Source organism: Prionailurus bengalensis, chromosome C1 (assembly GCF_016509475.1).
Source record: "Prionailurus bengalensis isolate Pbe53 chromosome C1, Fcat_Pben_1.1_paternal_pri, whole genome shotgun sequence".
Classification (NCBI taxonomy): domain Eukaryota; kingdom Metazoa; phylum Chordata; class Mammalia; order Carnivora; family Felidae; genus Prionailurus; species Prionailurus bengalensis.
The window spans coordinates 161,155,139-161,170,282 of NC_057345.1; the positions used below are offsets into that span (position 1 = coordinate 161,155,139).

Sequence of the window (15,144 nt, forward strand, 5' to 3'; positions counted from 1 at the left end):
ATGGTTGTAAAGATGAAACTTTTTCCACCACAGAAGCAACTCTTGGAATTAATTTTCCTAAACTAGACGTTCTGTGTCCCCCATGCAACAGATTTTGAGGATAATATCATACATTGGAAGTACCTTGTTTCTTGAGGCATAAATCACTAGAAATTAGAAATTCTTCAGGAAGAAGCAGAAATTTGGAGTCAAAGTTGAGTTTATAGACGTTGGGGCTTTCCAGAATTAAGTTCTTATTTTTCTGTATTTGTAGATTTGTTTGGGCCAGGTAGTAAAATACCTTTTGAGTGGTGCCTGGGTGGCTCTGTCAGTTAAGCATCCAGCTCTTGAATTTGGCTCAGGTCATGATCTCACAGTTGTAACACAGAGCCCCTGCACTGGGCTCTGCACTAACAGCACAGAGCCTGCGTGGGATTCTCTCTCTCCCCCTCTCTCTGCCCTTCCCCTGCTTGTGCATGTGTACACTCTCTCTCAAGATAAATATTTTTAAAAAGTAGTATTACTCTTTTGAGAGTTATTTGATGACTGTGTGTAACGTGAACCTTGTTGTAAAGCCATTATCATTGAATCCAGTAGGATGAGTTGCATCTCTCTCATCTTTAGTACTTGGGTTGGCCATCCGCAATGTCCAGGGTGATTTCCTTCTTGTTAGTCCTGACTAGTGCCTTAGTCACCCTTGCTTTTGCTCTGCCTTTATGATTCGCCACCCCTCTGGACACCCTATAGTTTCTAGCAATTGGATCTGGGGGGAGGTAGATTGAAGCATTTAGAATAACCAATTGAACTGTCCACACAGATGGAATTCCTGTCTTTCAGCACCAATGTAGTAGTTACTAGCCACATATGGCTATTGAACACTTAAAATGTGACTAGTACAACTAAAGAACTGAATTTTAAATGTTATTTCATTTTAAGTAATTTAACTTAATTGCCACATGTGTCTGGTAGCACCATATTGGATATCACTATCCAATCTAATATGGTAGGTTAAGAAGCAGGCACATTCATTTGCCACCCTGAGTGGTTTGTGTATCTGAATTCCTCCAATATTATGATGGCAGTTATCAAAAAGTTTTGGTCCTTGGATGCTTCAGGGAAGCATTTTTTCCCCTTTTGCTGTTTGTACATCACTAAAGTGTTAAGAGATAACGTACGTTCTGATGAAGGGATTAAGATATCTAAAAAGGTTATCTTATGCTCCAAGCAAAAATAAATACTTATAAGAAACCCCTTTGAAGCATGCTTCAAAAACTATTTCCTATTAGGAATAGTGCAAGAAGTAAAAACTGTTAAGGAATTCCTCCCCACCAGCAAAATCCATGAGATAGTGCATGGGAGTTATATTTACAGAGCGTCATTGTTATTTTATCTTGCACTGATGGTGGTAACAGCAAAATCATTTCTGAGGCTGTCACAACACACTTCACAAACATCATCGTTTGTTTTGAAATGTATTGTAAAGCGTTGTTATAGTCCCTGTAATTATGGAAAGACCATTTAGGTCAATTATTACTTTTTAATGGAGAAATTATTTGAAAACAAACTGAAATACTGGGTAAGATGATCTTTTATTTCAGCGTACATTGAAAAAACATTGTTTTTCTTTTAACAGCAGATTGCTGTCCCCCGAAATGATGAATGGGCACGGTTTGGCCGAACGCTTGCAGAAATTAATGCAAACCGAGCTGATGCAGAGGAGGAAGCAGCTACCCGAATACCTGCTTAGCTCCTGACAGGGTGATATTGTAGCCTTAGTGGATTTGGGGAAGACTCTAAGTAGAACCTAAGCTATTTGCATGTTTCTATCTAAATGTTAATTAAAAGGAGATTTCGTGGATTAAACCATGGATTTAATGCAGTAAGCAAATCTTACAGTCTTAGAAAAATGTCCCTTTTATATAACATGCATCTTGTTTTGGATTTGTGTCATTTTTAATACAGCCGATTGACTTTACAGATTGTAGCCTTTTCTGAATTCTTATACACAGGTGTATATTTGGTATTAGTTATTCTTTTGAATTCTTTTCAACTTATAACACTATATGCAGGTTATTTCTAAAGTACAGATTAAATAAGTTCTGCATATTTTTAAATAATCACAATTCCCTGTTCTGATAATGTTCTCACTAACCATAATATGTAAGAACGTTGTTTATTCTTAGCCAAAGCATGCATACATCTGCCCAAGTTCCATTCTGATGTTCTTTTTCTTCTTTATAATTCATGTGATAGCTATCTATAAATAAAAACAAATATGCTTTAACTTTTCAGATTTTTATTTTCACTTAGCCTTGCAGTTTTAACTTTTCCATCTCTTTTATAAAGTGTCTTTTTTTCCCATATCTTTCTTTAAGCTCTTGTAAGCAGTCACCTCCAAATCTCGTAGTTTTATGTCTTAATTTTTTTTTTTTTTTTGAGAGAGAGACAGAGCATGGGCAGGGGGAGAGGCAGAGTGAGAAGGAGACCGAATCTGAAGCAGGCTCTAAGCTGTCAGCACAGAGCCCAACGTGGGGCTCGAACTCACAGACTGCGAGATCATGACCTGAGCTGAAGTCGGACACTTAACTGACTGAGCCACCCAGGCGCCCCACAGTTTGGTGTCTTAAATATTCCATACATTATACTGTAGATCTCTTAATGAATTGGACTGATGTTTAAATAACCTGTCAGTTAAAACATTTCTCCTAGGTTAACTTTTGCATTACTCCCCTACTTTCCATCTGAGATCTACTTAGTCTAAAGAATAAACAGAAAGCTGCCTCTTATTTTCACTGATTGAGATTGCTATGTATGTGAGCTTTCTGAGACTAAAACCTCCTTTGAGAGAAACTGATTTCATGGTTGCAGTAGTAGCCGTAAAGGAAAAGTGTTCAAATGACGTTGTCATTGTATCAACTCCACATCTTGAAATCTGTTACCACACAACCTTGTGTAATAAGTCTGAAAGATAAGTGACAAATATCTAAGAATTAGTGTTGAAATCAAACAATTTCAAGATTAGAGGAAAGCATTATGATCAGATCTTTATTTTATCCACTTTAAATTGTCCATTTCCTTAATCCTGACCTCTTGTCTTTCTAAAGTTTACCTGTTGTTTATTCATCAGAACATGAACTAGGAAGGGAGAGGAGATAGCAGAATTTGAACATTTTTGTTTTGGTTTTATAATTCTAACTAAAATCTGTTGGAAGATAAATTTCCAAATACAGTAATAAAATTTCTGAACTATGAGTATCATATAGTGTAAGAAATAATCAACTAGGAATACTAGACTTAACTCTAGTTCTAGCTCTGGCACTCATGAGAAGTGTGATTTTAGGCAAGTCTTTCCATCTGTTTGTATCTCATTCTTTTTATCTAGGAATAAAGCTTAGATTAGATGATTTTTAAATTTCCTTCCAGCTCTAAAATTAATTGTAATTACTTCAGGCAGTTCTCCATTTTAATATATTCAGTTTTCACAAATTAACACCCTAAAATTGCCTATAGCATACCAAAGATAAGTTGTTGTTTTTTTTTATATTAGTAGGCAAACATCTCATGTTAGCTCATGGTAGCAGTGTCTTTGAGTCAGAAGTTCAATTTCAACAGGATAACACTGTCTTTGTATAGAGAAATTCATGTAGTCACTGTAATAGTTATTATGTTTTTTGCCATCAGTCTGTAAAAAAGACTAGAAAAAGGGAAAACATCATTATGACTAGGGTTGGAAGTCACAAGATGTGGCAAATCAGATGCTCTTTGGGCTCCAGTTGATGTGTTCAGTTGCGAAAGAATAAAGTTGGTAAGTAAAATACTTAGCACGAGAGATTGTGCTTTTGAGGAATACCTTCTCTCCCTCTCCCCGCAAAAATGCAATGGAGACCTTTGCTGATTTAACTTTAGTCTACGTTTTTAGGAATACAGCAATTTAATGGGAGGAACTGCCTTTTGAGGTTGATTGTATGACAGGAAAAAAGTACTAAGACTGTCAATATTGATGTAGAATCTTCTGACAGATCAAGCTGACTAGAAGAGTAGAGCACAGCTCTTTACTCTTTTACAAATTAAAACCTTAAAATTTTCAAAAATATTCAGTTATGGAAATTAGACCTTATTCGTGATCAGTTCTACTTTTTTCTGAGTGGGAAACAAGCCATAGCTTTCTCACTAGTTTCTTATTTTGTTTATTGTATGGTTATTATCTTTTGAATGAAATGTTAAAGATCATGTTAAAGGGTTATCCCTGTTTGTGTTGGAAGAATAATCAGTTTTGCAGACAATAATTAACTTAGAATAAGTCTCAGAAGTAATTTTTGGTATAATTTAAGCAAAAAAGAAACACAAAAATTCATTGGTAGAATCTATCTTTGTGTTTATAGATCCCATTCCCTACAAAGTTTAGAAAGTCTCTAGATATAAAATATTGTTGCAGTAATGCTGACATACTGCATCTTGAAGGAGTGGATGACTTAAAATTTAAGGGGAAGAAACTGAAGGAAAGTAGTATTAGGAGTGAACCTACTCTTTCAGTATTGTCAGAATGTTGATTCATTCTGTTTTGTACTAGTACTGAATAGACTAATCTCTACCTCTTAAACCATATGGAAAAGAAGGGCTTGAATGAATGAAAGAAAATCTGGTGTAAAGCATGTGATTTTTCATCTTTCCATTCTCTTGGGCAGTGCAATTTTAGAAATTCTTTTTTGTTTTATGTTTGTTTATTTTTTAGAGAGAGTGAGAATGGGCAGAGGAAGGGCAGAGAGAGAGGGACAGAGGATCTGAAGCAGGCATTGTGCCGACAGCGGCAGGGAGCCTGATGTGGGGCTCAGACTCACGAACCGTGAAATCTTGACCTGAGCCAAAGTTGGACACTCAACCAACTGAGCCATCCAGGCGCCCTTGAGCAATGCATTTTTAAATCTTTTCCACAATCCTGGTATTTCAACATTGGTATTGTGTTATTTTCTAAATAGGAAAAGCTTGGGGCGCCTGGGTGGCGCAGTCGGTTAAGCGTCCCGACTTCAGCCAGGTCACGATCTCGCAGTCCGTGAGTTCGAGCCCCGCGTCGGGCTCTGGGCTGATGGCTCAGAGCCTGGAGCCTGTTTCCGATTCTGTGTCTCCCTCTCTCTCTGCCCCTCCCCCGTTCATGCTCTGTCTCTGTCCCAAAAATAAATAAACGTTGAAAAAAAAAATTTAAAAAAAAAAAAAAGGAAAAGCTCTGCAATTAGGTGTATATCGGAGAGGATGGATCACTGGTTACAGCTCCAGCTGCTCAATGGTTGTGGGAACTGAGTTGTTCCAAACATGACGTAGCATCCAAGGTGGTAGTGTCATGCCTGAATCTTGGGCATAAGTCTAGGATAAAAAGCTAGTGGCTTTGCCTCATTTGATGATTTAGTGATGAGATTTCCATTCAGATTTTTCCCCCAAGCTACAAAGAAGCAAAAAAGGAATTCTTGCTTTCCTGCTATCATCTTGCCAATTGCTAAGCAACTAAAGAAAGATCTTACAGGTTTGGGAAAAATACCTGGGACTCTTCTAGTGCTGGTCAGTTATTTACTTAAAGATCTGGTTTACAGATTCTGGGGGCTTCTAGTGCTACCAAGGAATTTGAAAGTTGCCCCAGAGACAACCCATGTTTAATAAAAAAACACCCATGTTCAATATTTTTTTTGAATTCAAAGATTACAGTAAAGAACATTAACCAGTCTCTTTAATCTTACTGCCCCCAAAAGGTAACTTAGTATGTTAAATTTTTTAAATCCTTTTCACATATAACAAACCTGTTTTAGAAAAAGATGCTACAATCCTAACTCAGAATGCCAACCAGAAGACTTTGAATAGTCATCACATTGCAGTACTTTTCTCAATAGGCTGACGCTCTTGGAGCTTTAGGTGGATTTTAGGTGTACAGATTCTTTCTGCCTGCCATGTTCACAACTTCTTAAAGTTCAAATGGAGTTCAGGTATTTAAGTTTTCAGTATATAGTTCCTAACCACTGATAGTTTCAACATAGCCAATCAGCAATCTTTTACAGACTTTTCTAAAATTACAGTATTTTGTGTTGTTAGTTTCATAGCAGGAATCTCGGTTTTGGCTTCTTAATATTCCATTACCAGTTCCCATTCAGAGGATGGAACAGCTTGCACTCAGGTAAGCTTTCAGAAAGGTCTGTTTCACTTTGTGAGGTCATTTATTCAGGTGTCTGGTAATGTATTATCATGCCTGTTTTTTAATGTGCCTGATTTGGCCAGAAAGCTGTGAGGCAGTGATTGTGTGGCCTGGTGCCGAACATGCAGAGACCTGCCTCTGGTGACTTCAGAAATCAGGTATAGCACCGGTAAGGCTTTGATGGCGAGGAATGTTATCTTTCGTGAATTTTTATGCTAGATTAAAAAACATTTTTTTCTGAACAAAGTAACGGAAATGGTTTGGAACAAAATCTCTTCTGCTTAAGTGTGGCTGGTGTATGAGGAAAAGAACACTGGGCTCAGAAGACCCAAGTTCTATTCCTGATACCACCAGTAATGTAACCCGGGACAAGGGTCAGTATTCGTCTGGGTTAAATGAGGAAAACGTTCACTTTCTGTGAAGATTACAGGAGATACTGTGATTGTGAAAACTTGTAAATTATAAAGCCCCACACAAATAAGGAACTTTTCTCTTTTTCTTAAGGATACAAAAATGTAAAGAGACCATTTGTGTAGCCATCTGTGCCGCGTAATAAGAATGCATCTTCTGAGGGTTAAGTGGTTTGGTGTCCAAGAAAAAATTTTTTTATTCTAAGACATCATGATTTAACTCTCAGATGTTTAGGAATGGCAGTGAACTGAGGGATATTAATTACCCTTAATCAGTGATACTTTTCCCAGGAATGTTTTATTAAATTCTGTGGTTTATAAATTATGAAAATAGGAAAACAATGACCCACTCTGAATTTCCAGCCTGTACTCAGCTGTTGCTTTTATGTTACTTACGTATAACATGGGTTGTGGTATCTGGAGACCGAAAAAGAGGAGGTGGAACCTCTTTTACAAATCATTGAGAAAAAAATTCATGACTACCCAACTACATGGTAGCAGAACTGGAATCAGTCACTTACACAAAATTCTGGGGAGAAGTTCTTCAACTTTTAAAACTTACAGTTCCGGGCGCCTGGTGGCTCAGTCGGTTAAGCGTCCTATTTCAGCTCAGGTCATGATCTCATGGTTCGTGGGTTCGAGCCCCGCATCAGGCTCTGTGCTGACAGCTCAGAGCCTGGAGCCTGCTTCAGATTCTGTGTCTCCCTCTCTCTCTGCCCTTCCCCTGCTCATGCTCTCTGTCTCAAAAATAAACATTAAAAGAATTTTTTTTTTTTAACTTACACAGTTCCATTCCTTCTTCCCTACAGTCAGTCCCTTTGAAAATAACTTGTGTTTGCTGTAGGAAGATAATTACTAGAAGGAGGAGCTTCAGTCCTTGATGACCTGTGTATGGCTGTCAGGCTTAGAGGAAGCCCTAAGATGAGTCCTGCACTAATAGCTTTTATCTAACTCACATCTGGATTGGCAGATCTCTGCTATCTCATTGTATCCAAAATGTGATTTTGAAATAAGTCAAAACTTGACATGTTAATGAGTACCAATTGAGCAAGAAACTTGGCAAAATGACTAGGTCCTTCCTAATGGGCTTCATTCCCAATAATGTTTGATACAGTCATGATCTGTCAGTACATGGAGGGTTGTTAGATGGCTGTGAAGGACTTGTCCTCTTCCATCAGCTCTCCTGAAACTTAGGAGTTACTTGAATAGAGGTGGTATCAATTGGGAAAAAGGACTTTTGTATTTTGTGTTGAAAATCAGACAAGGAAGGGTGCCTGGGTGGCTCAGTTGGTTAAAGGTCTGACTCTTGACTTCAGCATAGGTTGTGATCTCAGTTCATGAGATTGAGCCCCACATCAGGCTCTGTGCTGATAGCGTGGAGGCTGCTTGGGATTCTCTTTCTCCCTCTCTCTCTCTCTGCCCCTCGCACTCTTGTGTACTCTCTCACACAAAATACACATTAAAAAAAATTAGATAAGAAGAACAGTGTGATTCATAGAAGACTGCCCCTGGGGTTTGTTGTTCCTCATCTCTCTAGACCATCCTAAATATTGTAAAATGAATGCCATAGTAATAATAGTGTAACAAGAGAATAACTGGAATAATCCACAGAGATCAAAAGCCCCCCAAAAGGCTATAACATTATCAGGATGTTGTACCTTAGTTGGAACTATATCCACTGAGAGGAAACAGTTGACCACAAAATTCTAATGTTTGGTTGGTAAACTCGTTCAAAACATGGTGGTTCTGAGATTTGTATTTCTAGTATAAAGAGTCTTGGACTTATAGTCAGCTTGTGTTGAAACTTGGTTAACCATAACTTTGAGCACATGGTTTCACCTCTCTAAGCTTATTTCTACATTTGCTTCACAGGGCTGTTATAGAATTAAACCAGAATCTGTGTGAAAATGAAGAATTATACAAAAAAAAAAAGATACAAATATGAGGCATTGCTATTATGGTACATGATGAGTAAATAACCTTTAACAGGTTCAATAACTGCTCTTCAGTAGCACTTACAAGTTTATACGCTTTATCTCTTGGCTGTTAGAGCTTAAAAACAAGCTTGTACAAGTTCAGAGGTCTCTGCTTTACCACGCAAGGCTTTCTGGATTGACCCGTTAGGATTCCCTTCTAATCCTTCACCCCTCCCTTTGCTTCCTCTACTGAAAGAGACCGCAAAACCAGAATGCAGGAAGTTTCAAAGAAAAAGAATGGGGAAGAAACACTCAAAAGATCTTCCACTAACTCTTCATACTTAATGGAACTGTACATTTGTTTCCAAAGTTTCCTCTGCTTTACAAAGAACTGGCCTTTGTGCATTCTGACCATGTATTTATTAATAACTGGTAGCATTTATTGAGCATTTGCTAAATGATTATATATGACACATACTCTTATTTATCCTAGCTTCCTATAATGTGGGAACTATTATGATTACTAATATACAAAAACAAACTAATTTGAACCAATTTCTTTGGGCCTGATTTATAGCCAGTTTCCAATGGTACAAATGCCCCCACCACGGCCAATAAATAGCAAACTACCAATGTGATATCACTGAATATGGAATTGGGAACATGCGCATATAATGGGGTTCTCCTTCAGCTGGTACAAGCCAGGTCCAGAATATCACTGGGCTTCGGGACATTAAGTGATTCACAATCTACGAACTAAACCTAAACAGTCTGAGAGCTGTGTTCTTAAGCACCACACTACACTACACTGCCTTTATGATCTTAGCCAATCAACAAGTCAGTTTTTTATCCAGATAAGCATATGTACTAGCTACATGTTTAGAAGACTATATTAAAAAAAACAACAACAACAACAAAAAAAAACCTTGTAAGAGAGAGGAATTAAGATTAGTTTTCTGGCTTCTAGGAACCTACAAAGTAAGTTTCCACTGGCTGAGGATGATGGTAGTAGCTGTGACTTTACAGCTGAGCCATCGTATGACATCCCTTATGACACCTCTGTTAGCAAGGACTGTACCTAAAACCCATTTAGCAGTCACTACTGTTCTCCTCTGTAGGCCCTCCCCCTAACATTTACAGGCCTTGAAGCAGTAGGTCAGAAGATTTCACTGTTATAAAAACAAGCTATTAAATTATGTTCATAGCATGTACATATAGCTTGGATTTTAGAATTTTCAGAATTCCACCTCAAAATGCAGCAGCCAGAGGAGAACCAGCCCACAGCTCATTCCTCTCCTTCTCTTCCACCTGTTCTGTGAATGATGAGCCTCCAAGGAACTCTTGTGAATTCTTCAGCCCACATGCCTAAATTTTGAACCACTGGAAAACCACAGGCACTTCTTGACTACCCTTTAGATTTATAGGTGCATTTTATGGAAGATGGACCTGGTTGAAGAAGCTCATGCAGGCTCTGGAAGCTGAGCTGTTCAGGGAGAAAATTTGAGTCCCAGCTACCTTGAACATGATCTTATAAAGGAATAAGATGGGCTCGAGGTGGGGATATCCTATTGGCCCTGCAGGGGCACAGCTATAGGAGGGTGTAGGCATAGATTTTGAACATACCCTCTAAAATGAGGCACCTAAGGGCAGTGCTGGGCCTTTTCTCTTAAAGCCAATTGAGTAGTTTGTTTTTTTTTAATTTTTAGGCATAGTTAAGATATAAGATTGTGTAAGGTGCCCAACGTGTTTATTTTATATACTTATATAAACAGCTATTTAGCATGAAAAAGTGTTAGCTAATACCTCTTTCATGTCACATAATTACATTTTTTTTTTTGTGGTGGAAACAATTAAGATCTAATCGCTTAGCAACTTTGAAACTTATAATATGGTACTGCCTATAATCACTGTGCTGTGCATTACATCTCCCAAGTTTGTACCCTTAAGTAGTATATCCCCAAGTATCTCACCCCCCCACCTCTGATAACCACCAATCTACTCTCTGCTTTTGAGTTTGGCTTTTTAAAAAGATTCTGCCTATAAGGAATATCATACAGTATTCGTCTTTGTGTCTGACTCACCTCACTTAGTATTAATGCCTTCAAGTGTCCATCCATGTTGTTACAAATGGCAGGATTTTCTTCTTTCTCATGGCTGAATAATATTGCTGTGTGTGTGTGTACCATAACTTCTGCATCCATTCATCTGTTGAAGGACAATTAAGGTTGTTTCCATATCTTGGCTATTGGAACAGTGCTGCAGTAAACATAGAAGTTCATATATCTCTTCAAAATCCTTTTTTTCATTTCCTTTGGATATATATCCAGAAGTCGAATTGTTGGATCATAAACGGTAGTTCTATTTTTAATTTTTTTGAGGAGCTTCCCTACTTTTTTCCCATTGTAGCTACACCAGTTTACATTCCTACCAACAGTTATACAAGGGTTTCTTTATCCTCACGTCCTCACCAACACTTGTCTTCTCAATGATAGCCATTCTAATAGGTATGAAGTGGTATCTCATTGTGGTTTGATTTGATTTTCCCTAATGATTAGTGATGTTGAACACGTTTTCATGACCTGTTGGCCATATATATGTCTTCTTTGGAAAAATGTATTTCCTATGCCTATTTTTTAATTGGATCATTTGGGGTTTTGTCATTGAGTTGTAGGAGTTCTTTATATATTTTGGATATTAACTTCTTATTGGATAAATGGTTTGCAAATGTTGTCTCCCATTCCATAGATTGCCTTTTCATTTTTTAAACTTTTGTTTACTGTGCAGAAGCCTTTTTGTTTGATGCAGTCCTACTTGTTGATTTTTGCTTCTGTTGCTTGTGCTTTTGGGGTCATATCCAAAATATCATTGCACAGACCAATATGAAGGAGCTTCTTCCCTTTGTTTTTTTCTAGGAGTTTTACAGTATCAGACCTTATGTTTAAGTCTTTAATCCATTTTGAGTTAATTTTTGTAAGTGCTATAAGGGTTCAATTTCATTTTTCTACATGTGATTATCCACCTTTCCCAACACCATTTGTTGAAGTTCTTTTCTGATTGAGTGTTCTTGGCTCCCTTGTCAAATAATAGTTAACTCTGCATGTAGGGATTTATGTCTGGGCTCTTCATTCTGTTCCATTGGCCTGTGTGTCCTTTCTTTTTTTTTAATGTCTGTATCCTATTTTAACTATAGCTTTGTAGTATAATTTGAAGTAAAGAAATGAGATTCCTCTGGTTTCTTTCTTTTCTGGATTGCTGTGGCTAGTCGGGGTTTCAAATTTTAGGATTGGTTTTTCTAGGCCTTGAAAAAGGCCATTGGAGTTTTGATAGAGATTGTGTTGAAGCTGTAGATGGCTTTGGGGAGTATGGACATTTAAACAATGTTAATTCTTTTGATCTATGAGCATGGGATTTCTGTTTGAATCTTTCACTTTCTTTCATCAAGGTCTTGTAGTTTTCATTGTACAGATCTTTCACTTCCTTGGTTAAATTTATTCCTTAAGTATTTTATTGTTTTTGATGCTATTGTAAGTGGGTTTATTTATATGTTTCACCGTTAGTGTATAGAAATGCAGCTGATTCTGTATGCTGACTTTTATCCTGCAACTTTGAGCTTGTGTGTCCTTCAAACTGAAGTGAGTCTCTAGTAGGCAGCATATAGTTGGGTTGTTTTTTTTTTAATCCCTCCAGCTACTCTGTGCCTTTTGTTAGTGAATTCAACCCATTTATATTTACAGTTATTACTGATACGTAAGGACTTACTAATGCCATCTTATTAATTGGTTTCCAGTTTTGTATTTCCATTTTTTTTCCGTTTCTGCCTACCTTTGTTGGTGACTTTTCACAGTGATATGTTCTTTTTCCCCTTTCTGAATCTTTTGTGAATCTGTTCTAGGATTTTATTTGTGGTTACCATGAGGCTTACATAAAATGTCTCATAGATAGGAGCATCTGGTTGGCTCAGTCGCTTGAGTGTTGGACTTCAGCTCAGGTAGCTCCTGAGTTCAAGCCCTACATCCAGCTCAATGCTGCCAGTGCAAAGTCTGCTTCAGATCCTCTGCCCCCCTCTCTGTGCCCCTCCCCTGCTTGTGCTCTCTCTCAAAAATAAAATAAACATACTTAAAAAACAAAATCTCATAGATAAAACAGTCCATTTTAGGGATGCCTAGTGGCTCATTTGGTGAAGTGCCTGACTCTTGATTTCAGCTCAAGTCATGATCTCACAGTTTGTGGGTTCAAGGCCCACATTGGGCTCCACACTAACAGCACAGAGCCTACTTGGGATTCTCTCTCTCTCCTCTCTTTCTGCCCCTCCCCTGCTCGCACTCTTACTCTTTCAAAATAAAGTTAAAATAGTCCATTTTGAAGTCCTACTTCAGTTGCACAAAAAGCTTCATCCTTTTGCATTTTCCTTTCATATTTTTGATGTCATTATTCTTTGTATTGTTTATTCATTAACAAAGTAGCTATAATTATTTTTAATACTCTTCCCCTTTAACCTTTCTACTACAGTTAAGTGGTTAACAAAATTACAGAATTAGAGTTTTCTGATTGTATATACATAAACTGCATATATAACACTTTTACCAGTGTGTTGTATATTTTCCTGTGTCATCATGTTGCTGATTAGCCTTTTTTGAGATTGAAAAACTCCTTTCAGCATTTATTGCAAATCTAGTGGTAATGAACTCCCTCAGTTTTTGTCTGTGAAAATGGTTCTTCTTCATATCTTAGGTATAACTTTGCCAGACAGAGTATTCTTGGCTGGCAATTTTTTTCTTTCAACACTTTGATTCTACTCTCTCCTGACCTATAGTTTCTGCTGAGTCTCTTCTCATTGCCTAACAGGGATTCCTCTGTAGGTTACAGGCTTTTCCCCCCCACTGGCTGCTTTTAGGATTCTGCCTTTATCTTTGATTTAAAACAGTTTTATTATAATGTGTCTTAGAGAAAGTCTTCTTGCATGGAGATAATAGGGTGACCTCTTAGCTTCATGAACTTGGATGTCCCTATCTCTCCCCAGGTTTGGTAGATGCTCAACCATTATTTATTTAAATAAATTTTCTGCCCCCTTTTCCTGTTCTCTGTCTTGAACCCCAGCTATTCTAATATTTGTTTTGATGGAATGCTATTGATTACATAGGCTTTCTTCTTTTTTATTCATTTTTCTTTTTCCTGATCTGTGTTATTTCAACATTTCTGTCCTCTAAATCACTTATTCTGTCTTCCATTTGCTTTTACTCTGCTTCAGATGCTCTCTGTTGGATTTTTCATTTCAGTCATTCAGTTTTTCAGCTTCAGAATTATTTTGGCTCTTTATGATCTCTGTCCCTTGGATAAATTTCATTTTGTTGTTTTTTTTTCCCCCTCTGATTACATTGACTTGAGTTTTCTTGTAGTTCATTTCTTATTTTATCAGGTAGATCACAAAACTCCATACCTTTGAGAGCATGGATATTGGATAATTATTTTATTTTGGTGATGTGTTTCCTTGATTTTTCATGTTCCTTGTAGTTTGGCTTGCTCCTTTTGCATGTGAAGTAGCTGACATCTCTTTAGATCTTTACTAGATGCTTTCAGATGGAGTATACTGTTTGTTAGTGCTGTTGTATTCGGAGTTTTCTCTGGCTTTGTATAAATACACCCAACTACATAGATTCTTCTTGCTCTCTGTTATGGCAGAATTCTTAAGCTTTTATAGCTTCCCTGGTCCTTACCACTCACCAGTGCCCACTGGAATCCTCTCATTTTTCAGAAGGTGGCACTATAGCTCAGGTTTCTGGTTTCTCTCTGATGGTGTTTACTTGACTTACTGTTGCGTTTGCACTCCAGTGTGCACAAGCAGCTGGCTGCAGGGTCAGGGGAGATGTTGGTTTAGCCCTTGGGGTGATTGGGTGCCTATATGGACCCAGTGGGATGATCCTTGGGTGAATCACTCCCAGAGGCTTGTGGGCTGAGTTCCTGAGCACTGCCAACAGGAAATGCATTCTTCGATGCCCTTTGATAGTCTTATCTGGCTCTTTCCCAGACCACCCTCGTCCCAGTCATAAAGGTCCCTCACCACTGGCCCCCTCACAGTGAGCCAGACACTCACTGCTTTCCTTGACCCCAGGGAAGGGATTGCCACTGCTGGATAGTTCAGCCCTATCCATCATGGCTATGTGAAAGTTCCTCTTACAGTCCACACTAAACCAAACTTTTTGTTTTGTTTTTTTGTTTTGGGGGTTTTTTTGTTCCTATGGTGTGCTGGAATCTCCTCTTGGGAAGTCTGGATTTGTGCAAATTCTTTCTCATCCATGCATATCCACCTTGGACCGTACTTTCCAAGTTCTTCTCTGACTGCAGCAAGAGGGTTTGAGGTAGTTTTGCTGGTTCTTCAGCCCATAACAAGGTCTGGTTGCAGGGGTGGGCAAAACTCCTCCTAGGTCCCTTGGCAGATGGTGCTCATTCCCACAGTGCTTTTGTTCAAGGATGGATGTCTAATTCATTGTTTAAAAGGGGGGACAAAAGTCACTACGATCCTGAATTTTTAAGATAGTTCTATTGTCTCTAATGCTTCAATGCAAATAAAATCGATTATCACTAAGTACTATTTCATGACCCCTAAGAGTATTCACTGCTGCGAATTGCTTTTTAGTATTGATAGGTGCATCACAAAATTGTGGGT

At 38.0% G+C, this 15,144-nt stretch overlaps 1 protein-coding gene across 12 annotated transcripts in view; it reads left to right on the forward strand.

Moving 5' to 3' along the window:
- DYNC1I2 (dynein cytoplasmic 1 intermediate chain 2) overlaps window positions 1-2,263 on the forward strand; it is a 59,165-nt gene extending 56,902 nt beyond the window's left edge. For all 12 annotated transcript variants that reach the window (XM_043577038.1, XM_043577027.1, XM_043577032.1 and 9 more), the window contains one exon: window positions 1,613-2,263. In XM_043577038.1, coding sequence (XP_043432973.1) covers window positions 1,613-1,726 — 114 coding nt within the window. In that variant the 3' untranslated portion in view covers window positions 1,727-2,263. The remainder of the gene's footprint in view (window positions 1-1,612) is intronic.
- The last annotated feature ends 12,881 nt before the right edge of the window (window positions 2,264-15,144 follow it).